The sequence below is a fragment of the Apiospora hydei genome (assembly GCF_038363865.1).
Source record: "Apiospora hydei strain CBS 114990 chromosome Unknown utg000006l_segment0_segment0, whole genome shotgun sequence".
NCBI lineage: Eukaryota > Fungi > Ascomycota > Sordariomycetes > Amphisphaeriales > Apiosporaceae > Apiospora > Apiospora hydei.
The window spans coordinates 3,001,709-3,019,041 of record NW_027117365.1 but is presented as its reverse complement, the minus strand read 5'-3'; the positions used below and the strand labels follow the sequence as shown (position 1 = coordinate 3,019,041).

The window sequence follows — 17,333 nt, the reverse complement described above, 5'->3', positions numbered from 1 at the left end:
AGCATCAAACACATCCAAATGCCTTATCTCCTCTGCGCCCGTTAATCCCAATCATGCCCCTGTAGCATTAAGATGCGTAGGTTACGACATCCCGACGGGGACGACATAGCCCCGCCTTTCCGACCGATATCATAGGCGTCGGCAGTTGCTAGGCGTAGATGCAGGGGTCCGGTAATCTGGGGTTTCGGGGGCCCTCCGACCGATGATCGGCTCTGTCACTCCGGTCCTTTCACTACGTCAGACAACACGCGATACGGCTGCGCTGCCTCTGATAAGCCCGGTGCTTCTTCCCGCTCACTCTTCCATGTACATGCATAGTTATTTAATGCGTATGGCAAGCTTGTTGCCCCCATTCGTACTATACCGTATCTTTACTGAATGACTACATGCTGCAGTTATGATCTTATTGAAAGGGATATCATTAGATAGATAAAGAGCATTCGATCCTCACACATCTCACATATGAGCCCTTCACTTCCTCACCTCTCTACGACTTGGTCTCGGCATCCCATGCAGGCCTGATATTTCAATTTAGTTTGCCATGGATTCCAAAAAGTACGAGGTAGAAAGTGACGTGACGGATGCAAGAGCTATTGGCGAAGGACCCGACCACCAGACACTGAAGCTGCCGCCCGGCTCGGAGGCAGATCTCGAGAGCCACGAGGTCTTCAAGAAGAACGCCGATGGGGTCGACTTCCGCACGGTCGGATGGCCTTGGGCTACCGTCATCTTCCTCAAGATCATCTTCTCGACCGGTATCCTGTCCATCCCGACCGCGCTCTACGCCTTGGGTGCGGTCGGGGCACTCTGTCGCTAGTGGCGTGGCAGGCGGTCAACACGTGTAAGTAAAACTGCTTTTGACTTGATATGCGTGATGCTGGGTGTCTTGCTAATAACGTGACGATATTTACTAGACAGCGCCATCGTCCAGGGCAACTTCCGCAACCGCCACCCCGAGTGCCACTCCATCGTCGACATGGCCCACACCCTGGGCGGCCCCTGGCTCCGCGAGCTCGTCGGCCTCATCTTCCTCGTCGCCTACGTGCTCGTGACCGGCTCCGGCATCATCGGCCTGTCCGTCGCCTTCAACGCGCTCTCGGACCACGCCTTCTGCACCGTCTGGTGGGGCCTCGTCTCCGCCGCCATCATCACGGCCTGCTCCCTCGTCCGCACGCTCAAGAACATGGGCTGGGTCACCTTCGCCGGCTTCGTCTCCCTCTTCGTCGCCGTCTTCATCGTCACCGTCGGCGTCACAACGCGCGATCGGCCCGCGGCCGCGCCGCCGACTGGCGATTTTGAGCTCGGGTTCGTGGCGGTCAACTACCCGGATTTCGTGGCCGGCATGATGGCGACGGCGACCATCTTCATTTCTAGCGCGGGGTCTAGTTCGTTCTTGCCGGTTATTAGTGAGATGAGGCAACCTAGGGATTTCAAAAAGGCTGTGTATGCTTGCATGGGCATCGTTTTATCGGTAAGTGAAAGCCCATTTCAATTGGGTCCTCAGGGGCCACATATTCAAGGCCGTACCCTAATAGAAACTGATCATCTACTAGTGCTACCTTTCCTTTGCTGTCGTAGTGTACGCTTGGTGCGGCAAGTGGGTGTCCAACCCCGCTTTAGGGAGCGCCGGCGATCTCATCAAAAAGATATCATACGGTGTTGCGCTGGTCGGCCTCATTGCGAGCGGTGCCATCAACCAGCATGTCGCCGCCAAATATGTATTTGTGCGTCTTCTTCGAAACTCGCGGCACTTGCAGTCAAACACCATCACACACTGGGTAACGTGGGCGGGCAGTACACTCGCGATTGGCGCCGTTGCCTTCGTTTTGTCCCAGTCTATCGCCATCTTCAACTACATCCTAGCCCTCGCCGGCTCGGTCTGCTTCGCCCCCATGGCAATAATCTTACCAGGATTTCTATATCTCCACGACTTCGCGGCATACCGAAGGGGCACACTGCTCCAGAGAACAAAGTGGGCGCTGCATATCTGTTTGATCCTTTTGGGCGTCTTTATTACAGTCTGTGGAACGTGAGTACAATGCGCCAACCCCAATAAAGACATGACTAACAATCTCGCTAGATATGCTTCGATTATGTCGATCAAAGAAGCCTACAATAATGGCGAGATTGGTTCCGCCTTTAGTTGTGCTGACAACTCTGGGACGGTAGCTGGGTAAAGGGGGCCGACAACAAGATGGCGAAACTCATCCCCGGATACTGAACTCTCTAAATTCACCACAGCTAGTAATCTACTTAATCGGCATTTTGCTTGGCTTATTTCTAAAAGTTCCAATTACTGATGACTTATACGAGGATCTATGAACGCCATATTATCATAACTTACCGTGAGCTCCAAATACAGTATCTGCCAACAGACGTAACACACCTCTCAAGGCTTGTTCTGAAGCGAGAGAGCGAATCCAAGGCCCCCCGTCTCCAGTTAGATCTTCTGAAGGAACTCCATCTTACGATCAATCATCTTGACGAGCACTCGGAGGACCACGGTCGCTTCCTTCTGCCACTCATCAGCAATAGACAGCGGCATGGGCATCGTAGCGGACCGCTCTATGGCAAGCGCCGTAACGGAGATCTTATTCGCATCTGCTCCCACGTTCAGGTCAGTGACAAGGTGCTGATAAGTTTCGGGCAGGTCGTACCGGCCGGCCTGGAAAATGATGACTGCCATCGCATCCTCCTCTTCGGCGATGGGCCTCAACGTTCCACCCAGCTTCGTCGTCGGCTTCTTAGGTACCGGTAGCAACGACCGTTTCTTCATCGGGATTGCTCGGGTAGGGGTAGCTGGCGCACTCGCGCTCTTCGTCTTCCCATCATCGTGAATCTTACGCCCTCGCATGAGATGCGCGACAGTCTCATCGACCGTCAAGCCCTTGGTGATAACTAATTCCCTCCATTCGCTGTGAGTCAGCTTGTAGCCGTATTTGAGCCGGGCTTGCTGTATCGCCACTCCCGCCTCGCGGCTCCCGTGTGCCTCGGGCTCGTCTTCGGGGAGCAAGAAGCGCTTGTAGTAGGTCCGGAGGACGAAACTGACCGTACCGCAGTTCAAATCGGCCCGCTCAAGCATCCAGCTCCGGCGTCTTTCCCAATCCACTGCTGCATCATTGGTTCCTTGGGCATAGAAGCTTCAGAGGTCCTCATAGAGGTTCTTCTCGTAAGCGAGCATCCCAACAGCTGCTTGTTTGTTCGACTGTCGGCGTGTTCCAGACATGGTGGCTGTATCGCAGATATCTCTAGTATCAATTCGGGGTAAGTGTATCAAAAAGGATTGCAGCGGTTCAACTGCACAAATGAATCGTTTGAAAGTAACAATCCCATTCTACGAGATCCCGTGGGAACGCTATATACCACTCGTCAGTGGCAGACAATAATGGCGAACCCCTGAACAAACGATGGCACTTGTCTTTCGGTCGAACAATTGCCTTTTGTCACCCGACGAAAAAGGAACCATTGTTGCATCATATCGATATTTCAGACAATGCACGACAATACCAGGGGGCTGTCTAGTACGGAACGTAAAGCCATCTCTCCGTAAAGATATATAATGTAGATGAAATGTAAATAAGTTGCTAGACATCTCTAATGGAACTGTAAAGAGTCTTATATGAGTGTTTCTTAGGCCTTCTTTTGCTATACTTGTCACGAGTATTGCAAGACAATGACGTGTTTGGTATCTGCGGAGTCCTGCCCATATTCCGGCTGGCTTCAACCCGAGCACCCTATTCATGTCTCTAGACAAACGAGAAGCAATGCAGAGTTTGGGACAACATTGCTCATCGGCTTTCTTCCTCAAACGGTGGCAGAATGTGACCTTTTTTGTTGCCAAGAGGTTGTTGGTGCAGGGAAAGATGCAAATGGCAGCTATATTCGGCCCGCCAAATACATCCAACATTTCTATACTTGAAGTGGTAAGTCCCGTGCTTCGTTAAGGGGCAGACGTGCTATTTCCACGTACTGGTTATTTCAACCCAGCGCGGGAAGTCTTTTTCTCGATGGTACATGTCCATCAAAGCGTCTGGATTTGCGATATAGAGCCAACTTCGAGAAGGTGTCACCAGTACGAAAGCGTCACCCATTTCATCATGGGCTCGTGTGCCGTCGTCTTCGTGCCAGCCTCTGTAGTTAAATCGGGTAAAGCTGTTCCTTCCCAGCACCCAGGGCAGTCTGCGCACAAGGGCCACGACCTGCCTATCTACAAGAAGCCACGCCTTGTTCAGGTGGACAATGAGGATCACGCGGATGGGCACTCCTATCTTGCAAGCCTGAAGATAGTTGCGATATAGACAGTACGTGGTATATACTGTCCATCCAAGCCATGATGCAAGAATTGGCCAAAGCCACGGTACGGTCGCAAACATGTTGTCAAGTCTAATTCCCAAGTCGTGATACAGGAATTAAATGAATATAGGGGTTCTCAAAGTTTCAAACGGGCAAAGGGATCAGCTTGGCCCCGTTATACATAAGGACAAAGGGTTGAGGCAGGAAAATTATGCAATGCACTAGCAGTGTCGAATAAATTGACATAAGCGCATGCATGGGACTAATAAGCATTGTTGGCAGCATTTAGGCCCCTACAGCAGAAATGCAGTTGCAAATACGTGCGGCCCGTTCCTCAGGCAAGGTGGATTGGGGGCCAAGGCATCATCACACTCAGTGTGATAGTTGGTTCTAACCTGGTCGTGTCTTACTATTTATAGATGGATGTGGGTTGTATCAAGGTTAGAACGGTTCGCATAACAACCATTGCACCACAGTCCATCACAAGTTCCAGGTCCCAGCAGGGAGCGTTAGCCGCCACACCAAATAATGTACAAGTTGTCAACAGTCTGGCTGTCACATAAAGTATGTAGCATGATACTACCACACCAGTGAGGAGAATTCTTTTGTTGGTCGGAGGTGAGATCATATGGGTTCATGTCGGTTCATGTCGGTTCCTCTTGAAGGCGGCTATCACACGTGGTACGAAGGCAAAGCCAACAGGTGCCAATCTCACTAAGCAAATGTTCTCCGTATATTCAATCATATTATCGGTTTGATCTAGCTACATTTGAGACAAGAAACATTGCGCAGTTCCCAGACACCTCTCCAATATCGGGCGGTGAGTCAACAACACAACCCTATCCAGCACAGTCACTCCTCTGGGAAAACGAAACCATCCGATGACCCTAAACGCAAAATGATGGAAATAGCATCCAAGCATAAACAAGACTCGAAAGAGAAGTATAATTTGTGACCATCCCTGTCTTCCTTTCAAAGGCTCGTCAACGAGTGTTGCTGTATTCGCATGTTGTGGTGGAACCCCTGAAACATGGTTCCCATCAATGAATCATCACACTCATCCAAAACCTTGATGTTGCTTCCCGCATTGGATCTAGGTAGAGTCCTGCCCCAGTTGCTGTCATCTTCGAAGTTCACTGTCATCAGGCCCGAAGGAACGTCTGGAAGCCCTCGTGACTTCCTTTGGTCGACCCCCGATATTTCTTCCGATCTGAGCGTGTCAAGCAGCCTCTGCGTTTAGCGCTCTGGTAGGCCGCTTCGTGCTGCTGTTCCTTCTCTTGGCGGGCCTTGATGGACGATTCTCTCTGGACAAATAGAGCGCGGAATGACACAATGCAGGCTACGAGAAAGGCTGTCCATGCACGTAGCGAATATTAGTTATTATTGGACTTTCGTTGAAAAGAGGAGATACAGTAACGTATGAAATAAATAACGTACCAACGTTGAACTCGCAGTAAAACCAAAACCAGTAAACGTCGCACTCTGTATTTTTCCATTGCCAGTATAAGAGGAATGAAAGACACTCCCACGCACAATGGTGATAGCAATGGTAACAGATACCAGACCGAAAACCACCGTCAGGAGTATCTTCTTACTCCGATTGATTCGACTTCTCCAGCAGACTGCGATTGGAAAACCGACAACTTTGTATGTTTGTTATGTCAGTCAGAGCCCCTTTCTACCTCATACCAGATATGGTGCAGGAAAGCAAACTCACTAAGAAAATCTGACAGAGCATCAACAATTGCAGAGAAGACAGCATTGATGAAGATACGGTGCAGTACCGGCTCACTGGTGCACCTGTCGCTCAAGATATCGTTGACGTTTGCGAAGAAGCACTGGAAATCCTGCATGCCTATCTGGGCGGCAGATGCGGCTACCGTGAAGAGCATGATGCCCCACCACACCGGGTTGAAGAAGCGGATGTTGGTGCCAAGGCGGCGGAAGAAGAGCAAGAAGCTCAGCTTTATAACCAAAACGCCGACCATGGTAATATTAATGCTGGTCCCGAGGGCAACAAAGGCCTTGCCTGAATTGGACAAGAAGTCGGGACCAATGACAGAAAGGTCACCATTCTCGGCCTTTTCGAGGTCGTAGGCATTCTCCACGAAGAGCTGTATCAAGATCGCCTCAGCGGTATAGAGGACCAATGCAACCAACATGAGTTAATCGTCGTACCATAGTCGGCGAAAGCATGCGTAGCGGATAGAGTCGAACAGCCAATGCGATGTCGCACAGGGCAAAGACGAGCCAAGTCAATACCTTACACAGCGTCAGAACCGGTCCAAATCGCGTGGTAGTTCACGATGCTTACATAGAAGGCAGTTGGTTGAATCACGTCATTGGAGGTCGGCAAGATAACCTGGGTGGTCGTATTATTACTGGTATTCATGGTGCACAGCTGGGTAGTGGGAGTATGAATGGGAGTTCAATATCTGAGTGCAGAAAAAGTGCAAAAGACTCGGCAGAATCATGTAGAGCAAGAGAGGGGACTCATTCATCCAGAGACAAAATCTTCGATATTAGGATGTTGGTTATATATCAATAGAGACGTATCGACGCCTGATGAGGATGGTCCCCCAGAGGCTTGTCATCGGCGTTGTCTGTCGATAAGTTTCTGAGCGCAAGGTACTTGTTATGGTGAATGAGATATCCAGTGTGGGTTTGGAGCAAATAACTCCAAGTTAAGTGTTGCATCGTGGGCTCTTGGCATTGTGTGACATGCCTGCATGCCTGGTGTAACCCTCGGGAGGGGTGTGTCTCTAACGGATTTCAGCAGCCCCCTGTCGTTCGAAGGGAGGCTGCATGAGTGCCAGGGCAAGGGTTTCGGTCCGATGCGGTTGGTGCATAGCATGTTGGTTCTCTGTTGTTGTCGTTATTGTTGCCAATGGCTCTTTTTCCATTTCTCACGCATCGACTCTTCCAAGATTTTAATGTAATCAATGCCGATTGCATCACAGAATATCCCCTCTCAAATTCATATTTCAACTCAAAGCTAAAGGCTGAAATCGCCAGATTGAATATGGCGTCTAATGTGGCTATCGTTGCCGGAGCAATAGTTGCTCTCCTCTATGGATCCCTCCGCTTACTCCTATATTGCACGCAGTATGCGCGGGAGCCGCCAGCCATTGAGACATGTTTGCCATTCATCGGCCCCCTCGTTGGCATGTTGAGGGATAAGTCACGCCTCCACTTCCGCCTACGGTTCCTTTGAATTCCGAATTCTCTTTTGCTTTATCCTTTTCAATTTTCCTTTCCCTCTTATATTTCTCGCCCCAAACAGAACATCAGGGGTTCCCATGGCTAACATGGACACGTGTGATTTAGAAACCAATACCGACTGCCCATTTACACGTTGCGCATGCCCTTCCAACGAATTTATGTAGTCAACTCCCCTAGCCTCATTCCCGAGCTCGAAAAGCAATGGCGCGCTGTCAGCTTTGCCGCCATCGCTGCCGATGCGGACCACGTGGTTGGCATGAGCAAAGAAGCCCAGGAAATCATGCACCGAGACCTGATGAGCGAGCATAGCTTCAGCGTCAGCTGGCCAATCTTCACTGCACCCGCGATAGCACCCGGAAAGGATCTAGACATGACCAGCAGAAGATTCGTCGAAACCTTGTCTGCCCAGCTAGATCCCATGAGAGCCCAGGGGTGCCCTGTCAAGGTTGGCCTGTACGGCATGTTGCGCAAACTCATGGAGATCTCCGGGACAGAGGCTATCTGGGGACGACAGAATCCCTATCGAGACTCAGCGATTGCTGACGCCTGGCGGTGTGTTCCAGTTGCCCCATCATCGGCCTTGGGAACACTACTAATAAACCGAGTTAGGACCTTTGAGAATGGATTCTTGTTCTTTTCCATGTTTCCGTTCGCCACCACATTGTTCCCTAAGTTTATTCAGGCACGCGAGCTTGTCGCCGCCGCCATGATGGAATATGTGCGGAACCGTGGCTTCGAAACCGCCTCTGGACTTGTCCGCAAGCGTTTTGAGCATCACAGCAAGCTGTTTGGCTTAGGAACCGAAGACATTGCTCGCGGTGAGATCGGAAACACATTTGCCGTACTGGGCAATACTGCACCTTGTGCGTGGTGGGTAATCTTCCACCTTGTTTCCGATGCTCGTGTGTTGAGCGAGGTTCGCGAAGAGCTCTTGGCAGCGGTGCATGAAGACGAAAGTGGCTGCCACCTTGACATCGCCAGCCTACGTGAACGCTGTCCAGTTCTCCTGAGTACGTTTCAGGAAACGCTGCGTTACCGTGCCGTGAATCCGGGTCCACGCGTGATACTCGAAGACGTGGCTCTCAATAACGGCATCTTGCTGAAGAAGGGGAGCATGCTGATGATACCAGCCACGGTTCATCATACTGATACTACAGCGTGGGGTGAAGATGCTGGAAGGTTCGACCACCTGCGTTTCTCCCGCACACCCACAGCAATGGGACAAAACAAGTTCAACCGAGTCGCATTCCGCGCATTCGGTGGTGGTCACGTCCTTTGCCCCGGAAGGCATCTTGCCAGCAACGAGATCATGGCTCTTGCAGCGCTGATCATCCTCCAATTCGACGTCGTCCCTGATGGGGAAAGTGGACCGAGCCTACGTTTGAGAACACACCCCCAACTGGATTCCCCCATTCCAGACAAGGACATTCAGGTCGAGCTTCGTCCTCGAGGTCCGAACAAGAAGTGGACTTTTACGTTTTCAGGAGCAGACAAGGCAATCGATTTCGTTTCGGAGGATGCCATGGCGGACGGTGAGACTGCTCGTCAAAGCTAGTTGGTTACACACTCCCTCACCATAACACACTTTATCTAATCGAGTCCACCCCCTCGGAGCATTAATTTATGAGTTGAGCAATCTGCGGCTCTAGCATAACATCCATAACTAGTATATCGGTTCAATATCTTGACATGACTTACTCTTTTGAGTTAGTCAGGATGGCTATTTAATTGTTTAGGACCAAGTTTGTACGTAGAAATTTCAGCCAATATACTGACCCATAAGATGCCCCCAAATTCTCAAAGAGATGTGTCTTGAATATTGCCTCGAATCGCTTTTCCATGCCATTAGTCACGTCCTCACAGCGGGATGACACACCAATATTCGCAGATCCGAATTGGGCAAAGAGGTTGGGTACCATTGTATCGCAGTTACCCGCTGGCAACATGGCAAGGATAGTGAGATTTCTGTGGCCCTTTCAGGGGGGCATCGAATCATCGTAAGTATCCAGAATCAGGCTGCATCGGAGAGAGGGGTGTGATCCCGATGTCACAGCGTCATAACTTTCGGGTCACGGCCTGCATGCCGAGTTGCAGGCCTTGCACAGGTAACTGAATGTGACACACAGGCATCCTTTGGTGGGGGTGATCAGTGATTGTAATAATCTGACCTAACATTTTGGGAGTACATACACCCGTTGCCTCCACAGCCGTGATCATCACAACGACATGGGTATGTAATATGGTGCCCAACATCAAACGGTCAGTACTGGCAAGAACCCCCTCCCCTCTTTTTCATTCCCCAACTGTTGTTTTGTTCGAAGCAGCACCAACATTTATCATTTGAAGTTGTCTTTGTCATTCTCAAATCACATATTTCGGTAGTATCTGGTACAGCAGCGGACTTGACAACTGCAATGGAATCTCTATTTATCGCCGCAATCGCTACTCTGGTGGTTGCGTGCTGTATCTTGCATTATGTACTGGTTCCAAGTCATGATACACTAGAGCCACCATCAGTCCCATCTAGTATACCGCTGTTTGGGCATATCTTTGGCTTGCTGCGTTGCGGTACCAACTATCACTCAAGAATTGCGTTAGTCGTCATCGGAAGGTACATGTTCACTAGCCAGGTTCCACTAGCTAATCACTTAGATGTATCATAGTAATGCCTGCGGGCGACCCATCTTCACCATCATGTTCCCAGGAGCCAAGATGTACATCGTCACTTCGCCTAGTCTAGTCACGGCATGCGACAGGCGTGCCAAGACGGTCTCGTTTGCACCGTACGTTGTGGCATCCGCCAAAAGAATTCTGGCTGCCGGGGAGAAAAGCGTTTGTCTTCTATCCGAGGACCTACTTGAGGACAAAGGCCCCGTGACGCTTCGCCCTGAGACTATGAAAGTCATGCAACAGTTTCTCCGCCCAGGCGAATCGCTAGACCACATGATGAAGACCATGTTGAAATCCTCGGTTGGCTTCTTGGATACGCACCTTGCTCGGGGGGCCGAAGTAACTGTGCCCCTATTCTCATGGGTTCGAAGATTTGTGGGCATCACTAGCACAAATGTCGCGTACGGCTCTGAGCAGAACCCCATGAAAGATCCTAGTGTCTCAGACGACTTCTGGTGAGTTCAAAGTCCCAGTATTCAAACAAGACTATGAAGAAAGTAGAGACTAAACTGTAACGACAGGAAAGTAGACAAGGAGTTTGCCTTTTTGGGCCTCAACATCGTGCCTGATATCATAGCACCTGCTGCTAATCGTGGAAGAAAGCGCTTCTTCGCAGCATTTAAAGAATACTACGCCACTGGTAGTATCAAGAATGCAGCTCCGTTCATCCATGAGCGCTACGGTGTCAACACTAAGCACGGTGTTTCGGATGAAGATATCGCACACTTCGATCTGGGCGTTTGCACTGCCCTTTTGGTCAACACGGTGCCGGCTGTATGGTGGGTTCTGTACCATGTCTTCTCCGACCCATCGCTTCTGCACAAGGTTCGGCGAGGCATCGAAGATGTGGCTTTTGACCACTTGAAGAGCCCTACCGCCCAGGAGAGAGGCCTCTCAACGACCACTATCAGCATCCAGCACGTTATCAAAGATTTCCCACTGCTGGAGTCATTAATTAAGGAGGTGCTCCGTGTGCATAGTAACAGTATGTCCGCCCGTTATATACTTCAAGATACCATCGTCACGGACGAGGACGGCACCGTGTACCTCCTCAAGAAGGACTCGCTCCTCGCAATGCCCTCGGGACCAGTTCATGCCAACAGAGTCGCCTGGGGACAGGACGCGGAAACGTTCGACCCTTCACGTTTCCTCGGATCGTCGCAACGAAATAGCACTAATCGGTCCCCGGCTTCTTCGTACCGTGCCTTTGGCGGAGGTAATGCCCTGTGTCCAGGCCGACATTTTGCCATGAACGAGATGATGTCTATCCTGGTCATCATGACCCTCAGGTATAATATCACGCACCTACGCGGCAAATGGCGAATGCCCAAGACGAGGAACCATGTCTCCATGAGCGTTCAGACTCCTGCGGAGGATTTGCAGGTCAGGATCACAGCAAGGGATCGAGCCAAGTTTCTTGCGTGGGAATTCATCTGGTAAAATACAAGAGATTCGGGCCATGCAGCCCTGTCACAGAAGTATCAGTCACTTTTGTTTGGTTGTGCTGGCATTTCATGCCATACCGACTTCCTCGGTTGCCATCGGGGGTTCCGGGTTAGAAGGCTTTACCCTTTGCCTTATCTCTTGATATGCAACCCTCATCCTGCTCTTACATAAGCTTAAATTGTTGTATAGAGATGTATTATAAGATCCAGAACATTCTATAACAGCATGTGCCATGTAGACGGAAGTAGCAAACATGCATGCATCTATCTGTAGCTGAACATTTTTCGGCCACGAATGGGTGAGCGAGGCATTTACCATCTGCCAAAATTCAGAAGTCGGAGTTCTCATGCGACCAACGTGGCCCCTTCAAATGCATGTTTTTCCGAATCGGTTGGACCCGATAGACTGGAACCCGACAAGGGAGATTTGCTATTGGCTGTGATGGGAGTTGCCCGCATATTCTGCACAACGGTGATTTGCCAGAATGGACTGAGCTCGCTTACAATTTTACCGGCAGGATTGGGTGCCTTGGCTTGAGGGAGGTTAATATCTGTGATAGAATCCAGTCGGAAGTATTGATGACTGCATGGACCCCAATGTTGACATTACCACTGAGATGTTTCTCTTGATAGCTACAAAAGGTGACAAGACCGATACATGTGTCTCAAATAATATCAGCCCCGGTTAGACCGTCATAGGTTGCCTTAAAGTGAGCCCGAATACGGCTCGGGGTCTTACCCGGAAACGTGAAGATGCATCCTACTAATTTGAAGAGATCTTAGCACAGCAATTATAGATTGCTAACATCCTATCAATCGCACAGGCTTTGGCTCGAACGTCTTCCTGATTCTAATAAACACTGCATGAATCAACCACCTCAGTTTTGTCGGGTGCCCCCCAAAGAGGGTGTGCCGATGATACCAATCGGACGAATTTCTAACACCCGGGACATACCCAGATGCTCCGCGGGCCGGTCTAGATCGCGGTCCGGAAATCCCCTTGCAATTCAGCACAAGGATCATGTCGAATCAATCGGCGTAGTTCCCTACCATGGACTTCGAGAAGGGGGTCGGATGAAATGACCAACCTCAGTATGACGGGAATCTCGGGCCGGCTCCAGACCTCGGGTTCGTGGTTGGGCCAATTTTGATTTATGTAGGCGCTTCGAATATCCGTCGGAATGCAGTCTGGTACTCGGGCGCGGGGTGTTGTATAAAAGGGGTGGCTCAGGATGTAGTATCTTATCGAGAAACAGTTCAACATAATAAACCTCAGCCAGACTAGCCATATCAAACGATTACGCATCCGCCATGTCGATTTATACGGCTCTCAGTCTGGCTATATGCCTCGCGAGCATGTCATTCGCTATGCCCACCAATGGCCGGCCCGGTTTGACTTCGATGCATCCCATCTTACCCAACCCCAACAAGCCCGACCGACGACTAGCAAACATTCCTCCCCCCAATGTGGTCACCATCTCCGAGGCACATCTCATGTCTCTATACAACATCACCGCGCCGCCACCCCCAAGCGGCAGCCGCCCTGCCGCCGCCCAACAGCAGCAAAAGAAGCGCGAGACCATCGGCCCCGATGACCGGGTCCGCTGGGACGACACCAACTACCCCTACTCGGCCATGGGCCGGCTCACGGGCCCCACCTTCCTCTGCTCCGCCTCCCTGATCGGCCCGCGTCACGTCGCCACCGCCCGCCACTGCCACTTCCCCGAGATCCCCTACTACTTCGCCCCGGCCTACAACGGCGGCGAGGTCCTGCCCGGCGCCCAGGTCACCACGGTGCTGATGCCGGCCGAGCCATTCCCCGAGGGCGCCTGCGGCGAGCCCTACGACTGGGCCATCTTCATCCTGGACAAGCCGCTGGGCGAGCAGCTCGGCTACCTCGGCGCTAACTCCATTGACGATAGTAAGCGCGGCAAGCCCATTTTCTATAACTATGGATACCCGGGCGACAAGGACTCTGGTAGTCGGCCGTACCGGCAGCAGAGTATTACGGTTAGCACGGAGAAACGCTGCGATGCGACGGGGCCCCTCGACACAGACGCCGATACGTCGCAGGGCCAGTCGGGCGGACCGCTGTGGCTCGAGGAGGATGGGAATATCTGGCAGTACGGCGTCTTCTCGCTGCTGTGGTGGGTCAACGGCGTGTATGCGATGGCCTCGTTCGCGTCGGGCGATGGGTTTGTGGCCGGGGTTGTGCACGCACGCGAGACTTGGCCTTGAGGTGGCTTGGCCTGGCGCTTCCAGGCATGTTCTTTACTTGTTGAGATATGCAAGGATACGTTATGTTCATTGAAAGGGGTAATAATAGGACGTGTTTGCTTTTGTCAGGCAGCTTAACTTATCGGCCAAAGCACAATTCTCTGTGCTACCGCACACGGCATCCCCGCATTCAGGAACAGATTTCGTTGACCGCCATCACTGACAGCGGGGATACAGCGTGTTCATCTGTCACAGCAAGGTAATCATTGCCCGCGGAGCTGCTCCGGAAAAGGAAGGTACGCTTACGAGGGGTAAGTGAGATCAGGTAATAAATTCGCCGTGTTGTCTCTATGATTTCTGAAACCCTGCTCCGCTGAACTCCCCGTGTTCACTGATTACACATCAGCCTATCTTTGCATACATAGTAAAAAGCAACACCCTGAAGTGGCACACACTCTTCAACATGAACAGCCAGGTGGCCAAGGAGTACAATGAACAGTCCAAGTCATACGACAACTACACGACGTCCACCCCCTACGGCGACCTCGAAGCGCAGCTATTCCGACTCGCCCTGGGCGACGACTGTTCTGGCCTGAAGGTCTTAGACCTCGGCGGCGGCAGCGGCCTCAAGGCGCGCGCCGCCCTCGACGCGGGCGCGGCCCGCGTCGACGTGGTCGACATCTCGGCAGCCATGATGCAGTCCGGCCAAGCCGCCACCGAGGCGTCCCTCGGCCGCGAGGGCGTCGGCCGCATCCGCTGGCACGAGGCCGACGTCTCGAAGCCGCTGGGCCACCTGCCTCTGCAGGAGGAGGGGACCTACGACCTCGTCATCGCGGCCTGGGTGTTCGACCACGCGCGCGACCGCGCCGAGTACGACGGCATGTGGCGCAACTGCGCGGCCTACCTCAAGCCCGGCGGGCGGTTCCTGGGCGTCCGCATGGGCGACCCGCGGGCCCCGACCTTGGACGGGCGCTACGGGGTCTACATGAAGGACTTTGAGGACACGCCCGACGGGGTCCGCTACCGCTATGTCATCCAGCTGGACCCGCCGCTCGAGTTCGAGGCGAGCACGCTGAACGTCAGCATGTCGGGCTCGTACGAGGTGCCGGAGAAGTACGGGATCACGGACTTTGAGACGGAGCCTCCCGAGAACGCCCCTATCATTAGAGATGACCCTTTGTTCTGGAGACCTTTCCTTGAGAAGCAGGGGATGGTAGTGTTCAAGGGCAAGAAGAGACTCAAAATTTGAGTCATTTGGTATTTTTCTTTCAGCGTTCCGGATATGACAGACAAATTAACATGCTTAATTAAGCGTATCATAGGAAGGAAGGATTGTTGTCTATTAGTCTTCACTTCGTCTATCTTGATCCATACACGTGTGTCTTCCGTCATTTAACCACCCGTTCCTGTCCGCTCCCGACTTTCATTGCCTATAGCCAGATAAGTCTCTCCGCGTTGCTTAAGCCGTCATCTCCGCTCTGTCGCATCCTCGTGTACTGCTGCGCGGTTCGCTGGTTGCTCAAAGAAACGAGTCAGCCTTGTGAGCCCAGCATGTGTCAAGGACATGATGTTATGGAACTCCGGAACGATTGGACTTACATGAGTGAATTACATTGGTCGGAGAGTCCCCCGCGGCGACAAGTTTACTTGCAACCGAAAGTACCCGGGATGCAGTAGGTGCTCTGCTGGACGTCGACCTCGACCACAGGCTCACGCTTCTCGACGGACTCTGACTCGGCCCGGCGCGAGTTGCAACCGAAAGTACCCGGGATGCAGTAGGTGCTCTGCTGGACGTCGACCTCGACCACAGGCTCACGCTTCTCGACGGGCTCGGGCTCGGACCGGCGCGAGTTGCAACCGAAAGTACCCGGGATGCAGTAGGTGCTCTGCTGCACATCGACCTCGACCTTGGGCTCGCGCTTGTCGAGGAGGGCGTCCGAGGCGCCGTTGAGGGGGAATGGCGGCGGCCGCGGCGATGGTGGCGACCTGGAGGACGAAGGCGAGGTTGGTGAACTGCATGTTGGGCGGTTGGTTGGTTACTGTAGTAGTAGTAGTAGTAGTAGTAGTAGTGACTGGTTGAGTTCCAAAGATGGTACTAGTCGGTTCTGACGGAAAGGAGTGAGTGAGAGTGAGATGTTGTTTAAGGGCTGACTGGGAAGGATGATTTGAGAGTGAGTGGTGAAGAGTTCAAACTAGGCTCTCGGGGTTGGACCCTTATATAGACGTGATCTGAGCAGCTGCAAATAGGGGGCGTGGTATTTAATTCAGTCCATCGACTGACTCTTCGATATACTGAGGGGTCGTCACAGTTGTCGAGTGTGCATTCAGTGAAGCTGAGTATAGGGCGGTCTATTACTACTATAACAGGGGCTTGGCAAGTGCTACCATGGTAGAGCTAATCTTGACGGCATATGCCTTTCGCTTCATCATTAAACTTCATGGCTTGCCCGGTTAGAATTACAGCCCTGGCTATAGTCACGGTAGCACTGCCGAGTTACATCAGAGCGGGTCCCAAAGCAGAGCCTCAGATGTACCAAAGGCGCAGATGTTTATGAAACGAGATAGTCTATATATGACTCGGTTATATGACTCAGATCGGAAGCTTGGCCGATCATCCACCATGGCTCGGGCCACCGGTCCCCACTCGGGAGTCGTCGGGTATCGCCGCCTGCTCGGATGCCACGAAGTCGGCTTCCAGAAAAACTTAAACCTTCTACGCGAACGTCACGTACCCTGGCTATACCCCGTAGGAAATCCTCCTTCAGGACAGTGAAGAGCTCCGCGGAGGCGTAGTTACCCTTATCCCCTAAGCTCACTGAGCACAATCACACCGCAGTCTCAGCACTGCCGTCGAACTCTTTGCATGAGCTATCACGCGGTTGATGCTCATGCTCTCATTGGTTCTTTGAGGCAGTAAGCTGCTTTTTCGTACGACAAGATTCCAACTGGGTAGTGTGGGGCGTCGGCGACGGGCTGGGCCATTTCAAGTACAAGAGGACAAGCAAAGTAACATGCGTTGCAAGTAGCTCCTTGAACGCAATAACGTTTCCGTATCACCACCACGTATTCGTTTGGTAGGAATTTAAACCTCATAAAGCAAAGATTGACGAAGTAGGGTGAGCTTGCAATGTTCCTATTGCCGTTTGACGAGTGCGAGGAAAGGGGCTTCGCTGAGGGCGCCATCTTCTGATTTGGAGTCAGGGCTCTTGCGAACTAGTTCGCCACACAAAATTATACATCTATTGCTCTGAGTGGCCTTCTTCAGCGCTGGTAAAGGTGTAATGCATGCCTAACATGCGTTGGCCTGGATTCGGGACCGTGTGTTAGTGCATAGAGGGACCTAGACCCCCTCCTCCTCTGCTTCTTATAAACTGCCCCGGATCCACGGCGGTGAAGCAACTACTGATAGGTTGAGGACTATACCAATATTGCTACCAGCGCGGTTAATGGCCTGATGCTCAGTGCCAGGCAGCCACGAGCGCAACG

At 52.0% G+C, this 17,333-nt stretch overlaps 8 protein-coding genes across 8 annotated transcripts; 5 read left to right on the top strand and 3 right to left on the bottom strand.

The window, feature by feature from the left end:
* Positions 1-541: 541 nt before the first annotated feature.
* Positions 542-2,177, top strand: PG997_008150 (Amino acid transporter- transmembrane; the record flags this gene model as incomplete). Its single annotated transcript, XM_066812465.1, has 4 exons — positions 542-791; positions 915-1,471; positions 1,554-2,029; positions 2,081-2,177. 4 exons carry the CDS (start codon positions 542-544, stop codon positions 2,175-2,177), a joined length of 1,380 nt encoding a protein of 459 aa, XP_066667807.1.
* A 263-nt stretch (positions 2,178-2,440) lies between these two features.
* Positions 2,441-4,373, bottom strand: PG997_008149 (uncharacterized protein; the record flags this gene model as incomplete). The annotated part of the gene is made up of 2 exons (XM_066812464.1): positions 2,441-3,126; positions 3,971-4,373. 2 exons carry the CDS (start codon positions 4,371-4,373, stop codon positions 2,441-2,443), a joined length of 1,089 nt encoding a protein of 362 aa, XP_066667806.1.
* Positions 4,374-5,954: 1,581 nt separating this feature from the next.
* On the bottom strand, positions 5,955-6,455 carry PG997_008148 (uncharacterized protein; the record flags this gene model as incomplete). The annotated part of the gene is made up of 1 exon (XM_066812463.1): positions 5,955-6,455. One exon carries the CDS (start codon positions 6,453-6,455, stop codon positions 5,955-5,957), a length of 501 nt encoding a protein of 166 aa, XP_066667805.1.
* A 1,199-nt stretch (positions 6,456-7,654) lies between these two features.
* On the top strand, positions 7,655-9,070 carry PG997_008147 (cytochrome P450; the record flags this gene model as incomplete). Its single annotated transcript, XM_066812462.1, has 2 exons — positions 7,655-8,067; positions 8,125-9,070. The coding sequence occupies 2 exons, from the start codon at positions 7,655-7,657 to the stop codon at positions 9,068-9,070; spliced, it is 1,359 nt and encodes a 452-aa protein (XP_066667804.1).
* A 1,139-nt stretch (positions 9,071-10,209) lies between these two features.
* Positions 10,210-11,625, top strand: PG997_008146 (cytochrome P450; the record flags this gene model as incomplete). Its single annotated transcript, XM_066812461.1, has 2 exons — positions 10,210-10,640; positions 10,707-11,625. 2 exons carry the CDS (start codon positions 10,210-10,212, stop codon positions 11,623-11,625), a joined length of 1,350 nt encoding a protein of 449 aa, XP_066667803.1.
* Positions 11,626-12,998: 1,373 nt separating this feature from the next.
* PG997_008145 (uncharacterized protein) lies at positions 12,999-13,868 on the top strand (the record flags this gene model as incomplete). The annotated part of the gene is made up of 1 exon (XM_066812460.1): positions 12,999-13,868. One exon carries the CDS (start codon positions 12,999-13,001, stop codon positions 13,866-13,868), a length of 870 nt encoding a protein of 289 aa, XP_066667802.1.
* A 442-nt stretch (positions 13,869-14,310) lies between these two features.
* On the top strand, positions 14,311-15,096 carry PG997_008144 (methyltransferase-like protein; the record flags this gene model as incomplete). Its single annotated transcript, XM_066812459.1, has 1 exon — positions 14,311-15,096. The coding sequence occupies one exon, from the start codon at positions 14,311-14,313 to the stop codon at positions 15,094-15,096; it is 786 nt and encodes a 261-aa protein (XP_066667801.1).
* Positions 15,097-15,490: 394 nt separating this feature from the next.
* On the bottom strand, positions 15,491-16,829 carry PG997_008143 (uncharacterized protein; the record flags this gene model as incomplete). Its single annotated transcript, XM_066812458.1, has 2 exons — positions 15,491-15,833; positions 16,780-16,829. 2 exons carry the CDS (start codon positions 16,827-16,829, stop codon positions 15,491-15,493), a joined length of 393 nt encoding a protein of 130 aa, XP_066667800.1.
* Positions 16,830-17,333: the final 504 nt, after the last annotated feature.